At 44.8% G+C, this 17,387-nt stretch overlaps 1 protein-coding gene across 2 annotated transcripts in view; it reads left to right on the top strand.

The window, feature by feature from the left end:
* The window catches only part of TRERF1 (transcriptional regulating factor 1), a 179,704-nt gene that overhangs the window by 141,632 nt on the left and 20,685 nt on the right, over positions 1–17,387 (top strand). For both annotated transcript variants that reach the window (XM_040351507.1, XM_040351508.1), the window contains 4 exons: positions 910–976; positions 2,742–2,881; positions 11,180–11,283; positions 11,933–12,008. In XM_040351507.1, the coding sequence (XP_040207441.1) occupies positions 910–976; positions 2,742–2,881; positions 11,180–11,283; positions 11,933–12,008 (387 nt within the window). The remainder of the gene's footprint in view (positions 1–909; positions 977–2,741; positions 2,882–11,179; positions 11,284–11,932; positions 12,009–17,387) is intronic.

Below are 17,387 nucleotides of genomic sequence, written 5' to 3' on the forward strand. Positions count from 1 at the left end.
TAGCGCAAACAATGTACGCTACGCCAACGCAGAGCAGAGATGCAAGCATGGAATTCACCAAGCCAGTGCTCCCAACGCTGCTCTGGGTTTTGAAGGCGTACGCCGTCGTAGGTGGAAGTGGGCGTGAGCCATGCAAATGAGGCGTGACCCCATGCAAATGATGGGCAGAGCGCCAGACAGATACGTATCACAAACTGCGCATGCGCCGAGACGTGGACGCATCCACCTGCGCATGCTCACAACCACGTCGGAACAACTGCCTAAACTACGCCGGATCACTGCGTACGGCGTGAATGTAACCTACGCCCAGCCAGACACGTCCAACGTAAAATACGCCGGCTTGTGTTCCCTGGTGCAGACCTTTGTATGTCTGCTGCTGGGTTACACCTCCTTTATGGGGAATAACTTTACGCCGGACGTACAACTTACGTGCACTGCGTCGGGCGCACGTATGTTCGTGAATCGCCGTATTTCACTCATTTGCATATTTGAATGGCTAATCAATGGGAGCGCCACCATACGTCCAGCCTAAATGTGCGCCCACCCTATGCCGGCGTAGGCAAGTTACGTTGGTGGGATGAAGCTTGTTTTTAGGCGCATCTTAGTTTGTGGGTCCGGGGCACAGATACGACGGCGCACATTTGCACTTACGTCGGCGTATCATGTTATACGTCGGCGTAAGTGCTTTGTGAATCTGGGCCAGAGTTAACGTTCACGTTGCAGGTCTTGAAAGAATGATAGTGGTCACAGGATGGTGACTCTTATCTTGTTAAGTAGCCCAGTACTCCTACAATGTGACCCCAAATACGGAGAAGGTTAGGGAGCTGTAGAGTTGATATTGAAATGTGTTGACAATGCAGGCGTCCATTGATGTCATCATCTGTGTATAACGATATGTTTGTTCATCAGATAGCATTGACGGAACTGGTGCGATTGTAACACCTGGGCCTGGAGAACACACTGTTGATGTTGAACCGTAAGAAATACTATACTTTTATACTTTTATGTGTCTATATATATTACATCTAATTATCAAACCTGCTAGTGTACTTGGTGCCTGTATGCAGTAGAAGCAGATGCAATATGATGAATGCAGCCTGCAAAATTTGCTTACCTCTGTATAAGCATTGGAGCCAAACCAGCTAGGATACCGGTAATACTCATTACTATGTTGATTATTTCACTGCCCGCATTACAATATATTTTTTTTGAGTATTTTTTTGCTGCCACAAAGAAAGACAGAAGAGTTATAGTACAATACAAGACAAGAGAATTAGAAGGGGCCTTTTCTTGAGAGTTACAATCTAAAAGGGATTGGCAAGTGATACAAAAGGTAGAAACCGGAGGGGATGAGTTGATAGAGAAAATGCCCATAGAGAACTAAGAAAGCTAAAATGGCCTAACCATGGCTTTACCATTGCTCCCGCCGGCCCTACAGGGGGCTCTTAATGCTGGAGGCGGGCTTCCAATCATGTGACTACTGCGATTGACTGTCACAGCAGTCTTCTGGTCAGAAGCCTGTCCTACCAGCTCCATATCATAAACAGTGACCAGAAGCTGTGGGCGAGAGCTCAGGCACAGTGCCGGGGCCATCGACTGAGCACACCCCTAACCATGGGCGTCCGCTCCATAGGGCAAGGGGGGGCAATTGACCCCCCCTGGTAAATCGAGAAGGTGTTAAAAAGTCTAGTGTGGCGCTAGTGTGGCGCTTTTAACCCCCACTAGCGTTTGAAGAAAGGGTAAAATGCAACTGTATCGCCGCTGCCGAAGCGCCCCCCCTCCCCCCAGTTTTTTAGGCAGACCTGAACGGGCGCTCCGTGCTCCTCTATGGAGCCGCGGATGTCAGCGTGACATGCCCGCTGACATCCGACCTGCTCCGATCCGCCAAAGTGTGACGGAGGAAAAACCTACTTTTCCATCAGTCTGGCGGATCGGATCGGGTGAACACGGACATACGGTCCATGTTCATCCGATCCCCCCATAGGGGAGAGCGGAGAAAAGACAGGGCGGTCCCTGCACAGTGTGCGAGGACCGCCCTGTCATCCGACGGCTCAGCGGGGATCGACTGTGCGATCCCAGCTGAGCAAGCGGAGGTTCACGGGGCGGATCATTACTGATCTGACCCGTGTGAAAGGGGCCTTAGAGTGAGTTGCTATGCCCTGTAAGCTCAGCATGTTCTGTTTTATTGCTGGATTCCCATATATGCAAATTGGATGCGGTTTTCCCCGCATTAAATTCGCATGACAGGTGAGTGTGACCCGTCTCCCAATGGAGACAGTTCACACATGTCTGGGGCGAACACGGTCCTGTGCGTCTTTGGGTCCAATTCAGAACCAGTGAACAGGGGCGCACCAGACTCCATGCTGGGAACCGTGGCTGCACATATGTGGACCCAACCTAAAGCCTCGTACACACGCCCGAGTTTCTCGGCAAAAACCAGCAAGAAACTGGTCGTGTGTACACTTTTAGACGAGGAAACTGTCGAGGATCTCGTCGAGCCAAAAAGAGAGTATGTCTTCTTTTTCCTCTACGGCAATGGAGAAATTTGGCTCGCCGAGATCCTCGACAGCCTAACAAGGAACTCGACGAGCAAAACGATGTGTTTCGCCCGTCGAGTTTCTCGGTCGTGTGTACAAGGCTTCACAATCAAACTTATTTTAAGGCTATACAGAGGGAAAGCAATTAGACAGCTAAAAGCAACTTCTAATGTCTTACATGAAATCATTCTGTTATATTTTAAGGAGGATTAATATTGGATCAAGATTCCAGGCAGCGATCCCAAATTTCCAGTGTCGGCCATCACCGAAGAAGGAGATGCACAAAGCCACTCTGGTGTGGAAGCCTTTGCCGGATCTAGAGAAGGAGGAGTCACAGAAAAAAGGTTAGAGCCTTAACAATTTAGGAAAGTTCCTGAAGGATACATACTGCCGCAACTTATTTTGCTATTAACATGTAACAATATCAGAACAACGTGGCAAACACAACAGATGATGAAGAACACCAAAAAAAGACATAAAAAAATTAACAAATGTATGTGGTGTTATTCTTTGTTATTATGCGTTAAACTTTTAAAAAAATCTTTATGCATAAAAAATATTAACAATACCTATTAGGCCTCATGCTGACTGGACATTTTTACAGCTGCTGTTTTTGGCTTCAGACATTTTTTTCTACAGTCAATAAACTCTTAGGGCCAGATTCACAAAGAGATACGCCGTCGTATCTCTGACTTACACTGGTCTTATCTATGCGCCTGATTCATAGAATCAGTTACGCATAGATATGGCTAAGATCCGACAGTGTTACACTGTGTTACACCGTCGGATCTTCTTTGTAATTTAAAAATGGCGCGGGGGGCGTTCCCGCTGATTTACGTTGAATAATATGTAAATCAGCGAGATACGCGAATTCACGAACGTACGCGGACCCGACGCAAGGTTGTTAAAACGTTTCCGTAGCGGCTTTCCCGGCGTATACTTACCCCTGCTTCTATGAGGCGCAGCCAATGTTAAGTACAGCCGTCGTTCCCGCGTCGCTTTTGATTTTTTTTACGTCGTTTGCGTAAATCGTTCTGTAATACGGATGGACGTCGTTTACGTAAGCGTCGAAACCACTGACGTCCTAGTGACGTCAGTGGGAGCAATGCACACCGGGTAAATTCACGGCCTGCGCATACTCATTTAAATCGGCGCAGGGACGCGCCTGATTTAAATAGTACACTCCCCCTAGCCGTGGAATTTGAATTCCGCCGGGGGATTTGCGATACGCCGCCGCACGTTTGGAGGTAAGTGGTTTGTGAATTACCCACTTGCCTCTCAAACTTGCGGCAGGGTATCTTAACCAGTTCCCGACCCCCGCATGTACATATACGTCCACAATATGGCACGTACAGGCACATGGGCGTACATGTACGTCCTCGCCTATTAGCGGGTGGGGGGTCCGATCGGGACCCCCCCCCGCTACATGCGGAGGTCGGGTCCGCTCGGGGAGCGATCCGGGACCACGGCGCGGCTATTTGTTTATAGCCGCTCCGTCGCGATCGCTCCCCGGAGCTGAAGAACGGGGAGAGCCGTGTGTAAACATGGCTTCCCCGTGCTTCACTGTGTCGGCGCATCGATCGCGTCATTCCCTTTATAGGGAAGACACGATCGATGACGTCATTCCTACAGCCACACCTCCCTACAGTTGTAAACACATACTAGGTGCACCCTAACTCCTACAGCGCCACCTGTGGTTAACTCCCAAACTGCAACTGTCATTTTCACAATAAAGAATGCAATTTAAATGCATTTTTTGCTGTGAAAATGACAATGGTCCCAAAAATGTGTCAAAATTGTCCGAAGTATCCGCCAGAATGTCGCAGTCACGAAAAAAATTGCTGATCGCCGCCATTAGTAGTAAAAAAAAAAAAATTAATAAAAATGCAATAAAACTATCCCCTATTTTGTAAACGCTATAAATTTTGCGCAAACCAATCGATAAACGCTTATTGCGATTTTTTTTACTAAAAATAGGTAGAAGGATACGTATCGGCCTAAACTGAGGAAAAAAAATGTTTTTATATATGTTTTTGGGGGATATTTATTACAGCAAAAAGTAAAAAATATTGCATTTTTTTCAAAATTGTCGCTCTATTTTTGTTTATAGCGCAAAAACTAAAAACCGCAGATGTGATCAAATACCACCAAAATAAAGCTCTATTTGTGGGGGGAAAAAGGACGCCAATTTTGTTTGGGAGCCACGTCGCACGACCGCGCAATTGTCTGTTAAAGCGACGCAGTCCCGAACTGTAAAAACACCTTGGGTCTTTAGGCTGCATATTGGTCCGGGGCTTAACTGGTTAAATCAGATAGATCAAGCGGATCTAAAGATCCGCTGATCTACGTGAATCTGGCCCTTATGGTGTTATCAGCAGTTTTTGGCTGTAAAAAAAAAAACAAAACGATTGGGTTCTGAGAGGCGTCTTTCAGCTTGTAAAAACAATGAGAAACCCACTGCAAAGCTACTCCTCTTTTTATAATGTTAACCGCTTGCCGACCGCCTCCTGTATATATACGTCGTCAGAATGGCATGGCTGCGCAAAGCAGCGTAAAAGTACGTTGCTTTGAATTTGCCACCGGGGCGGCACACGTACCCCTGCCGTGAGTTCCGTGACCATACCCACGGGACCCGTGGACTCGATGTTCGCTGGTGTCCTGTGATCGTGTCACAGAGCTGCAGAACAGGGAGATGCCAGCGTAAGCAAAGCATTTCCCTGTTCTGCCTAGTGACAGGACAGTGATCTACTACTCCCTGTCATCGGGAGCAGTGATCAATGTCGTGCCACTGGTAGCCCAGCCCCCACACAGTTAGAATCACTCCCTAGGACACACTTAACTTAAGTGGTTAACCCCTTCCCTGTCAGTGTCATTTACACAGTAATCAGTGCATTTTTATAGCACCGATCACTGTATTAATGACAATGGTCCCAGAATGGCGTCAAAAGTGTCCGAGGTCTCCGCCATAATGTCGCAGGCACGATAAAAATTGCCGCCATTACTAATTAAATTTTTTTTTTTATAATAAAAATGCCATAAAACGATCCCCTATTTTGTAGACGCTATAACTTCTGAGCAAACCAATCATTATACGCTTATTGCAATTTTTTGCCAAAAATATGTAGAAGAATACGTATCGGCCTAAACTGACAAAAACATTTTTTTATATATATTTTTGGGGGATATTTAGTATAGCAAAAAGTAAAAAATATTGATTTTATTTCAAAATTGTCACTCTGTTATTGTTTATAGCACAAAAAATAAAAACTGCAGAGGTGATCATATACCACCAGAAGAAATCTCTATTTGTGGAAAAAAAAGATGTACATTTTGGAGCGGTCCTGCTAGCGCAGTGATCCAGTGTGAAAGCCCACGGGCTTTCACACTGGAGAAACAGCAGCCACTGTTTCAGGTTGGTCTGCAGGCGCTATTTTTAGCACAATAGCGCCTGCAAACCACCCCAGTGTGAAAGGGGTCTAAGGGGTTTATTTACTAAAGCAAATAGTCTGTGCACTTTGCAAAGTGCAGTTGCACCAGAGCTTAGTAAATGAGGTTAGGCTTCACTTTGCAAACAGTACCCAATCACCTGCAAGGAAAATAAAAAGAAACAGCATTTTTGCTTGCATATGATTGGATGATGGAAGTCAGCAGAGCTTCTGCTCATTTACTAACCTCTGGAGCAACTGCAACCCCTAATGTATAAGTGTAGCGCCTCCTATGTTCTGTTTCTTTGAGTTGTTCAGACATTGTTTAAATATCAGTGCATTATGCAAAGATATTTAATCTGTACAGTAATAAAAGTGACTGGATTCGGTGTATCCCGTAATCCCTACTGCCAACATTGAGGGTGATGTCCACCAATGATTCCTATGTTTGTGGGGGCATAAAGACATGGATGAATGAGTTTGGGGTGGAGGAACTTGACTGGCCTGCACAGAGTCCTGACCTCATCCAGATAGAACACATTTGGGATGAATTAGAGCGTAGACTGCCAGCCGGGCCTTCTCGTCCACATCAGTGCCTGACCTCACAAATGCACTTCTGGAAGAATGGTCAAACATTCCCATAGACACACTCCTAAACCTTGTGGACAACCTTCCCAGAAGAGTTGAAGCTGTTATAGCTGCAAAGGGTGGGCCAACTCAATATTGAACCCTACGGACTAAGGCCCAGATTCAAAGGACTTACGACGGCGTAGCGCCATGTACGCCGTCGGAAGTCCGAATGAGAGCCGTCGTATCTATGCGGCTGATTCTTAGAATCAGTTACGCATAAATTCAGCTAAGATACGAGCGGCGTAAGTCTCTTGCACCGTCGTATCTAAGGCTGCATTCACACTATAACGCGGCGTACGTGGCGTATTTTGCCGCGATTTGTAAACTTTTTTTTTTTAACAAAACATTTAACATTGATGTCTATGCCGAACGCCGAAAGCCGCCTGAAAAAAAGGGTCCGGGACTTGTTTTCAGGCGGCAGGAGTACAGCGTTTCGGCGTTCGGCGTGAGATGTGAACCATCTCATAGACATCAATGTAAATTCGCCCCTCCAGCGGCACGAGCGTCGGGCGTAAATACGCCTAGGTGTGAATGCAGCCTTAGGGTGCATATTTACGCTGGCCGCTACGTGGCGCTTCCGTAGATTTCCGTGTCGAATATGCTAATGAGCTAGATACGCCGATTCACGAACGTACGTGCGCCCGGCGTAGCAAGATACGTCGTTTACATAAGACATACGCCGGCGTAAAGTTACCCCTCATAAAGCAGGGGTAAGTCATGTTAGGTATGGACGTCGGAAACGTCGGAACAGCGTCGTATTTTACGCCGTTTGCGTAAGTCGTCCGTGAATAGGGCTGGGCGTAGGTTACTTTCACGTCGACTAGGCATTGAGCGGGCGTAATTTAATTTGAAAATTCGACGTGATACTGAGCATGCGCGCGCATGCGGCGTTCAAAAAAAGTGTCATTTACGTGGGGTCATGATTAGTTTACATAAAACACGCCCCCCCTGTTCCTCATTTGATTTAGGCGCGCTTACGCCGGCACATTTACGCTACGCCGCCGTAACTTTAGACGCAAGTGCTTTGTGAATACAGCACTTGCCTCTCTAAGTTGCGGCGGCGTAGCGTAACTACGATACGCTACGCCCGCCTGCATTTACGTTGCTGACTGTGAATCTGGCCCTAAGAGTGGGATGCCATTAAAGTTCATGTGCGTGTGAAGTCAGGTGTCCCAATACTTTTGACAATATAGTGTATGAACTCGTATACTATATTAGAGCAGGATCCGCACTCGCAATGTTCTCTTTGGTGGTTTCCATGTATATTGGGTAATCTATGTAACTGAGACACGTTTTGTGATGACTTTGTTTACTGGCAGTACTGAGCAGTGGGGGATTTATTTTGTGTGGCTTGCGCCTCCCTTGTGCATTTTTGCTGGTTTTTAATGTTGTTATTTTTAGATATGTTGCAATGTCCGTACTTTACTAAATTAGAGTGCGATTCACACTTCAAGAGGTTCCTTGATGGTAATGTATAACTTCCACATATGTCAATAGCTGTACCCTTTAGAACAGTGGTCTCAAAGTACCGGCCCGCGGGCCATTTGCGGCCCGCAGACCAGTTATAAATGGCCCGCAGGCAGGGTGGAAGTGAGGGGAGCAAAAAAAAAACATTTTTTTTTTTATTTATTTTTTAGCTGGAGCCATCTGGTGGTGAGCCGTTGGTATTACAAGTTATTACCACCAGATGTGAGCTGGCGCCATCTGGTGGTGGCCGTTGGTATTACAAGTTAAGCATTACAAGTTAAACAGCAATTCTAATGTCATTTTACACTATTTTCACTGCCATATTCTTCCCTCTAATTAGAACCCCCAAACATTATATATATTTTTTATCCTAACACCCTAGAGAATAAAATAGCGATCGTTGCAATACTTTCTGTTACGCCGTATTTGCGCAGCGGTCTTACAAGCGCACTTTTTTGGGAAAAAATTACACTTTTTTTAATTAAAAAATAAGACAACAGTAAAGTTATCCCCATTTTTTTTAATATTAATATTATGTTACGCCGAGTAAATTCATACACAACATGTCACGCTTCAAAATTGTGTCGGCTCGTGGAATGCCGACAAACTTTTTTACCCTTTAAAATCTTCATAGGCGACGTTTAAAAAAATCTACAGGTTGCATGTTTTAAGTTACAGAGGAGCTAGAATTATTGCTCTCGCTCTACCAATCGCGGCGATACCTCACATGTGTGGTTTGAACACTGTTTACATATGCGGTCGCTGCTCACGTATGTGTTCGCTTCTGCGCGCAAGCTCGTCGGGACGGGGTGCGTTTTCTGGCTCCTAACTTTTTTAGCTGGCTCCTAGATTCCAAGCAAATTGGTCAAACCCTGACTTACACCAGTGCTGGTGGTAATAATGCGCTCGCTGACACCAGTACTGTTGTTTTTGAAGTTTGAAAGTTTGCATGCGGCCCCCCATGGCATATGAAAACTTGTCTTGTGGCCCTCAGGTAATTTGAGTTTGAGACCCCTGCTTTAGAAGCTAGGACTGGCCTTACACGTCTTCTTCTTGGCTAAGACCCCTTTCACACTGGGTCGCTTTGCAGGCGATATAACGCTAAAAATAGCACCTGCAAAGCGACCTGAAACAGCCGCTGCTGTCTCTCCAGTGTGAAAGCCTCGAGGGCTTTCACACTGGAGAAGTGCGCTAGCAGGACGGTAAAAAAAAGTCCTGCTAGCAGCATCTTTGGAGCGGTGAAGAAGTGGTGTGTATTCCGTTCCTCCACCGCTCCTGCCCATTGAAATCAATGGGGCCTTGCGACTATACCGCCGGCAAAGCGCCGCTGCAGAGGCGCTTTGCTGTGTTTTTAACCCTTTCTCGGCCGCTAGTGGGGGGTAAAAAGTGCCCCCCTAGAGGCAGAATAGCACCGCAAAATTGACGGTAAAGCGCCGCTAAAAATAACGGCGCTTTACCGCCGACGCCTCCCCCGCCCCAGTGTGAAAGGGGCCTTCCTCATTACTACTCTCTGCTTCAAGAATCCCTCATGATGCCCCTGCAGTGACAAGTTCATTTTCATAGTTGGCCAGGTTAGTAGTACAGTGGAACCTTTGTTAACGCGGTTAACGAGCGGTTTGAAAGACGGGCAACTTTTTTTTTTTTTTGGATTCTGACTCGGTTTGCGAAGTGCTGTCTCGCAAAATGAGCAAGAGTCAAGCCAATGGGGTGTGCAGTACTGCATTTGGCCAGAGGTGCATGGGGCGCCCGGTGACATTCGGAGCGGTTCGGAAATACTCAGAAACACTGGGAAATACTCAATTCCCCAGTGTTTTCGAGCCTTTCCGGGGGTTTCCGAGTTCAGCTGAGCTGTCCTTGAGTATTTCTGAGGCTCTCCGGCACCCCCACCACATCTGGCCACATGCGGTATTGCATGCAATAGAAGTCAATGCAGAACGAATATATTTCCATTGACTTCTATGGGGAAACTCGCTTTGATATGCGAGTGCTTTGGATTACAGGCATTCTCCTGGAGCGGATTATACTCGTAATCTAAGGTTCCACTGTGTTTTGTTATGTGAAAAAATTCTAAGTACTTAAATAGTTTAGTAGGTGTAACGGTCAGGGGTTAACACCGTTTACGATTTCCCATTCCACCAACCCAAGACAGCTTATCTGACACTACACAATCCAGCCAACACGATCCATAAGAATTCCCCCCAAAAAGACGAGACACAAGCTCTGTTCTCTCTGGTTCAAACGAATGAATGCTTTAATGGTGACTCAGCCTTGTTATATACAGTTTAGAAACCAAGTGAACAATGAATCAACTCCACCCACCACTTTACACAAGGAACTTCAATACACATTCTTTTAGATAATGACATTCAGATGAGTTAATTATTAGTCCTTACCCAGACATTCTGCCTCCGTGACAAGCTATTCACCTGATACACAATACACACTCCTATGTCAGACGTTCTGGCACCGAATCTGCAGGAGTTAATTACTACAGCTGACAAGTCACATTCCACATCTATTATCAATAGTATTTTCACACAAAACAGTGTCATTACCATACACAATGAGATATCTTAGGAACAGACTTAATTAGCACAATGGACAACAGAATGCAATCACAGCAAGCCCCATCGCTACAGCCAGGTGGACTTAATTAGCATCTCAACAGTCTATGTTACATATTGAATGAGTCACTCTATTGACCTGTTGGAGTCAGAATAAACAACCTGTAATATTCTTCTAGACATTAAGGAATATATTGTGGATTACTGTTCCATGCTAAAACAATTCAAGACATGTCCATTATTTCCTGGCTCAATTTGTACCCAAAAGTGACTCCCGTTACAGTAGGAATCTGTCATGTGGGAAATATGGAGGCCAATATTAAGTCACCTGGCTTTATGCTAATGTTCTTTAATATTTCCTGGCTTGGAAGAAGCTTGTAGATCAGGAATTCCCTCTGAGCTGTATTTCCTTCATGCAATATAATATATGATAGAAGGTCATCAGTGGCTTCCCCTGTATTTCTTGTGTAATGAGTAAACTTGTCTGTTTATTGGATGGAATGAGTTTGTTGTGCGTTATGCTGACCTGTGATGGAATGTGTGTCTTTCTGTACAGTGGAGGTGTTCCTGAGCATGTCCTGCTCCAGTGTCCTGCCAGGCGGAGGAACCAATTTGGAGTATGCTCTGCATTCCCTCTTTGACACCAATGGGAACATCATGGTAAGAACTTTCTTTTACTTTCCATTATTTATAAGTAGAGTTTAAATAAAATGAGCCTATCGTGTTATCCAGATCCCTTAAGCCCCCCCTGGAGGGCCGGCTACAGTAAAGGTGGAACTCCGATGGTTGATATAATGAACCTGAACTACATGCAAGACACAAATTAAAGCGAAACCATATTCATTAATATATTCATTAAAGTGGGTGTAAACCCACTTAAAAATAAAATAAAACAACACCTGCAAGACAAAGGCATCATGAGCTAGTATGCATAGCATACTAGCTCATTATGTATTACTCACCTCTGATCAAAGGCCCTGCAGCTGTCCTTGTACACCGCTCGGGCAGCCGACATCTCTCTCGGGTATTGCGGCTCTGGCGCATGCGGGAGGGAGCCGCCAGAAAACGGCACGATCGACGCTCCTAAAGTAAACCCTTTACAACCACTTTACCTACAGGTAAGCCTTACCTGTGTGCATAGTTCAAACAGTCAAGTACATCATTTACCTAGGTCACCAAAACCTGAATCCATCCATTGGTAACTAGCTTAAGAAGGATACATGCATCATAGGCATAAGATAAGAAATAATCCTAAACAGTACGTTTGGTTTCCCTGTTTAATATGGTGTTTGAATTTTTCTTACCGCAGAGCGCTCTGGAGATGCTGCTATTGAAAGAAATGCCAAGGCTAAAAAGCCACCCACTAGCAGACTACCACTATGCAGGTAAACTCTTCTTTCCGTTAGCATTCCATCAGTGGGACTGTGTGTGTGTATCTGTGTGCTGCGGAGTAGGGAGCCGTGTGCAGCCATTAGTAGTAACCTATAGCAGGCACTTAATTATTGTTCATTTTTCAGTAATGAACGCTGGGGGGGTTAAGGATTATTGACATGACTGTGAAGTAGCAGTTAATATCTTTACTCTAGTGTCTTCTAACAATGCATGGTCAGCACAAGACAGCCAGAGACCTGGGGCTAGATTCACAAAGAAGCGCCTATCTTTAGGCGGGCGTAGCGTATCTCAGATACACTACGCCGCCGTAACTTAGAGCGGCATGTCCCGTATTCAGAAAGAACTTGCGCTCTAAGTTACGGTGGCGTAGTGTAAATGGGCCGGCGTAAGCCCGCCTAATTCAAACTAGGCTGGTAGGGGGCGTGTTGTATGTAAATGATTCGTGACCCCGCGTAAATGATGCGCTTAACGAACGGCGCATGCGCAGTATCACGTCGAATTTTCAAAGTAAATTACACCCACTCAATGCTTAGTCGACGTGAACGTAACCTATGCCCAGCCCCATTCACGGACGACTTACGCAAACAACGTAAAATACGACGCTGTTTGGACGTTTCCGACGTCCATATCTAACATGACTTACCCCTGCTTTATGAGGGGTAACTTTACGCCGGTCAGACGCCTTACGTAAACGACATATCTTGATACGCCGGGCGCACGTACGTTCGTGAATCGGCGTATCTAGCTTATTTGCATATTCGACGCGGAAATCAACGGAAGCGCCACCTAGCGGCCAGCGTAAATATGCACCCGAAGATACGACAGCGTAGGAGACTTACGCCGCTCGTATCTTGGCCAGATCTATGCGTAACTGTTTCTAAGAATCAGCCACATAGATACGACGGCGCACATTCGGACTTACGACGGCGTACGTGGAGATACGCCGTCGTAAGTCCTTTGTGAATCCGGGCCCTGGTCTCTTGCAGAGACCTGCTGTATCCATCTGTTGATCTTTCTAAAGCCAAACTATACCAGTATTCTTCTGGGATTGGACACTGGAAGAATTCATATTGAGGATTAGTCCTTATTCACACCGGCATACTTAAAGTGTTTATTACCCTAACATTTCATATTCCTGATATGTGTCTGCTGTACCATGTACTTGTATGAAAATAGCATCCTGTTCTCTTTGTATTGCTTCCTTTGTGTGAAATCCTTGGTGTTCCTGCCAGTCCCTCTGCTTTCCTATTAAAAACTGACCACACTAGGCAGGAGAATACAGTGTGGTCAGTCCTCTAGCTGTGCTGGGAACTCAGCCTGCTCTTTTCCAATAATCAGACTTGTCCTGACATCCCCTCCCTGCACCGCCATTCACTGGGAAGCTCAGTGTACTGTTGCTTCCCCTCCCCCAGCTCTAATGCAGCTGAGAACAGAGAGAATGTGAACACTTAGAAAAAAAGGAGGGGGGGGGGTATTTATAATTAAATACATTTATATATTTTTTTTTATATATACACCTTGACCAAAGTAAAAAAGAAAAAATCACCACAGCTAATGGGCAAATAATGAAATCAGAAGGAATAGGAAATGGTTTTCTTTACTGTCCAATTTCCCAGAGTGTCACTAAAAAGATAGCTGTGAAAAATGTCCTTTATGTCCCTTCTCTTGAAGCTAATCTTTTGAAAGTTAGGAAGCTCACAAAACAAGGCAATGTAGGAACCTTCCCATTTGAAAGTTGTGACATCACAAAGGGGGATATCTTACTTGCAAAAACTAAAATTACAGATAAACTGTATCAGCTAAACTGCAATGAGGAGGATAATACTGGCAAGGAGGAAAAACATTTAAACTGCATTTACACATGGCACAGACTACTTGCGCACAGAAGTCCTGACATAGTAAAAGAAATGACTGAGAATGACTTGGCAAGTGGAATAAAAAATCGTTCATGCGATCAAACAATGAAATGCACCAGCTATATAAAAGGAAAAATGGCAGGAAAAGCCTTTGCAAAGCAGAGTACCAGCAGAGCTAAGAAACCTCTGGACTTAATTTATTTAGATCTTTGCAGTCCAATGGAAAAATTTACTCCTGGAAAGAAGAGTTTTTTTCTCACTTTTACAGAGGATTATGCCAGGTATACTACACTTTGGGGGTTATTTACTAAAGGAAAATCCACTTTGCACTACAAGTGCACCTGGAAGTGCAGTCGCTGTAGATCCGAGGGGGACATGCAAGCAAAATAAAAAACTGCATTTTAGCTTGCACATGATTGGATGATAACATCAGCAGAGCTTCCCCTCATTTCAGATCTACCCCTTAGATTTAAAACGACTGCACTTCCAATTGCAGTGCAAAGTGGATTTGTCCTTTGTAAATAACCCCCTATATCTGTTACACAAAAAAATGAAGTACCAGAGAAACTTGAACAGTATTCAGTGACTCAAGTAAGCAACAAATCTGGCAAAATGCAGAGTGTATTGCGCTCAGATAATGGAACTGAATATACAGGTGATAGATAACACATAGGCATTTCTCAGAAAGCATGGCATAATATTTCAAACTACTGTACCATACATCCCAGAGCACAACGGGTTTACAGAAAGAATAAACTGTATCCTATGTGTGAGTGGAAGAACTATGCTGTTTGATGCAGATATGCACACCACATACTGGGGGGAGGCAATTATAACCACATGCTATCTCCAAAATCAACCACCAGGAAAAACTCTATATGAATTGTGGAATAGAAGGGCCCCGAATTTGAACCATTCAAATATTTTTGGAAGCAAAGCCAATGTGCATATCCCAAAAGAGAAATGTACAAAATGTGATTCTTGTTTAAAGGAAGGTGTACTTGTTAGGTACAATAAATCTCAAAAGGTATACAGAATTCTACACCAACACACAAACAAGGTAACCATCAGAAGAAGTGTAATTGTCAATTAAACTTCAGTGTGTTAAAAATTTCATGAACTAACACAAACACTTCAAACTGGGGGAAATTCCACATCAGTGTCACGTGAAGATATGCAACAAAGTAACACAGACAGAAATTAATGCAGACATCCAAACACTGTAAAATAAGAAACCATGCCTCAAGAGGTTTCAATCATGGGCTAGCACAAAGGTAGCTAAATAAAAAGACTAACACACCAATATAATCCAACACTCTTTTATTAGTGGTATAATTCGGCCACGGTGTTATGATAAACGGGGGGTTACAATTTTATTAAAATAAATAATTAAATAAATAAATAAATAAATAAGCCATCTTGGCTAAGATGTTACAATAACTGGTGTCCATCCAGCAAAGCTGGACGACTACTCCCCAACTTGGACAATCCACAGGACTTAAGCTGACAAAAAAGGGGGGGGGGGAGGGTGGGCGCTGCTTCTGACTGGAAGCTGACAACTTCCCGCCGCTCCGTGGACCTTAATATAGCCTTCAGCGCGGGAGGCTCGGCGGCGCTCAGCCAATCAGCGCTCTTCTCCATCAGCCAATCCGCGGCTGTTGCTGCCTGCGGCGGCCCGACCTGGAAAACAAAGGGGTCAGGCGAGAAGGCTGTCGTGTCCCCTTTGAGCTCGCCCATGTTGGTCCAGCTTAACGCTGTGACCCGTCATGGGCTAGCACAAAGGTAGCTAAATAAAAAGACTAACACACCAATATAATCCAACACTCTTTTATTAGTGGTATAATTCGGCCACGGTGTTATGATAAACGGGGGGTTACAATTTTATTAAAATAAATAATTAAATAAATAAATAAATAAATAAGCCATCTTGGCTAAGATGTTACAATAACTGGTGTCCATCCAGCAAAGCTGGACGACTACTCCCCACCGGCCGAAACCTGCTGAGCATCAGCCGGTTGAGGCCCCCCCAACACCGTGGCTGATTCAATCAAAGCTTGCAGTCCCATATTGAAAATATCAAGGCCAATTGGTGATAAATGAACCTTATCGTTTATAAACAAACCCGGGATAAAACCTTCCAACTCCGAATGGCGGAGGGACACTCCGCCGGTCGAAGTCAAAAAGCTATGGATAGTTCTATTCAGTCTCCTCCGGATCCTGTCTAAATAAAACAGGCCACCCGGGGGAGACCACAGCAATCTGGGAATCATTTCAGAAAATGCTAAAATTGAAAAGGGGAACATGAGCTGTATCAAATCAAGATCCCTCTTTATTTCACACAAGAGGACCCATGTACCAATTTTACCAAGGTCATTGCCACCAGCATGGATGACCAAGATTTGAGGGGGTGGCCAAATGGTAGATAAATATTCTAGATGGTCCTTAACTTGGCGCCATCGTAGGCCTCTAACACCTGACCACAAAATTAAAAAAGAATTAGTATCAAGACCTAAATTGGAGGAGTAAGATCTGGAATCTGAATGCTTGGCGGCCCAGAACACGTATGAGTGTCCTACAATCCACACAACCTTCCTGGAAAGATCTGAAAGAAAAATCACAACATTAACAGGTCCGGACGCACATACAACTTATATCTAGAACTATCCCAGCGACCAATAAGCTTTAACTTATCTTCAGAAAAACCCAGAGAGCTTGCTGTGGTGGCCGCCCCGATTCTAAATGAGTGGGAAGAAAAGCGAAAGCCAGACAGATTCAAATGTTTGAGACAAGAAGAAAAAAACGCCGAAAATTGGAACCTGGTCAAGGGGGATAAGTCATTATGCACAAAGAAAGAGACTGGGGAACCGGGCCTGACAAGAATATATTCTTTAACTAGCCGAACAGGGCATAAGGCTCCGATAGGCGAGCTGGATAGAGAGAACCACCGACCTCTACCGATAGGGAAAGACTTGGACCTACAAAGAAAAACATACAAACAGCCATCACTGATATACACATGATCCGCTCTAAGGAAGGGCAAGGAACCTTTGTTAGCGGCAGTAAACTCACCAATCCTGAGAGCTCCAAAGAAAGCCAGCGAAAATGCAGCACCAAAAAGAGTAGACTCGAACTTAGAAGAGCATACCTTATCCAGCGAACCAATGAGGTCTCCCAGCAACGAAACTGAGATGGGGCGCCTGATGTCGATAGAGGGATTGGATCTCCTGAATCCCTTGAGCACCTGGGACACCTGAAAAAAGGAAGTTAGGGCTGGAAGGCCAGAAAATTTTAGAAAGAAGGAAACCCCCGCTAAAATCTTGCTCACTGATGCTGGACTAAGGCGGGACTGAATCAGGGAAGACAAAAAAGATAACGCCAAATAAGAACTGACATCCATAGGATCCATACCACCATTATGACAAAAGGAACACCATCTCGACCATGAACTAACATAGTCTAGCCAAGTCTTACTCGATACCGAATTCTTAAGATTGTAGAGTATCAATCCCATATTAA

The sequence above is a fragment of the Rana temporaria genome, chromosome 4 (assembly GCF_905171775.1).
Source record: "Rana temporaria chromosome 4, aRanTem1.1, whole genome shotgun sequence".
In the NCBI taxonomy this organism is placed as follows: domain Eukaryota; kingdom Metazoa; phylum Chordata; class Amphibia; order Anura; family Ranidae; genus Rana; species Rana temporaria.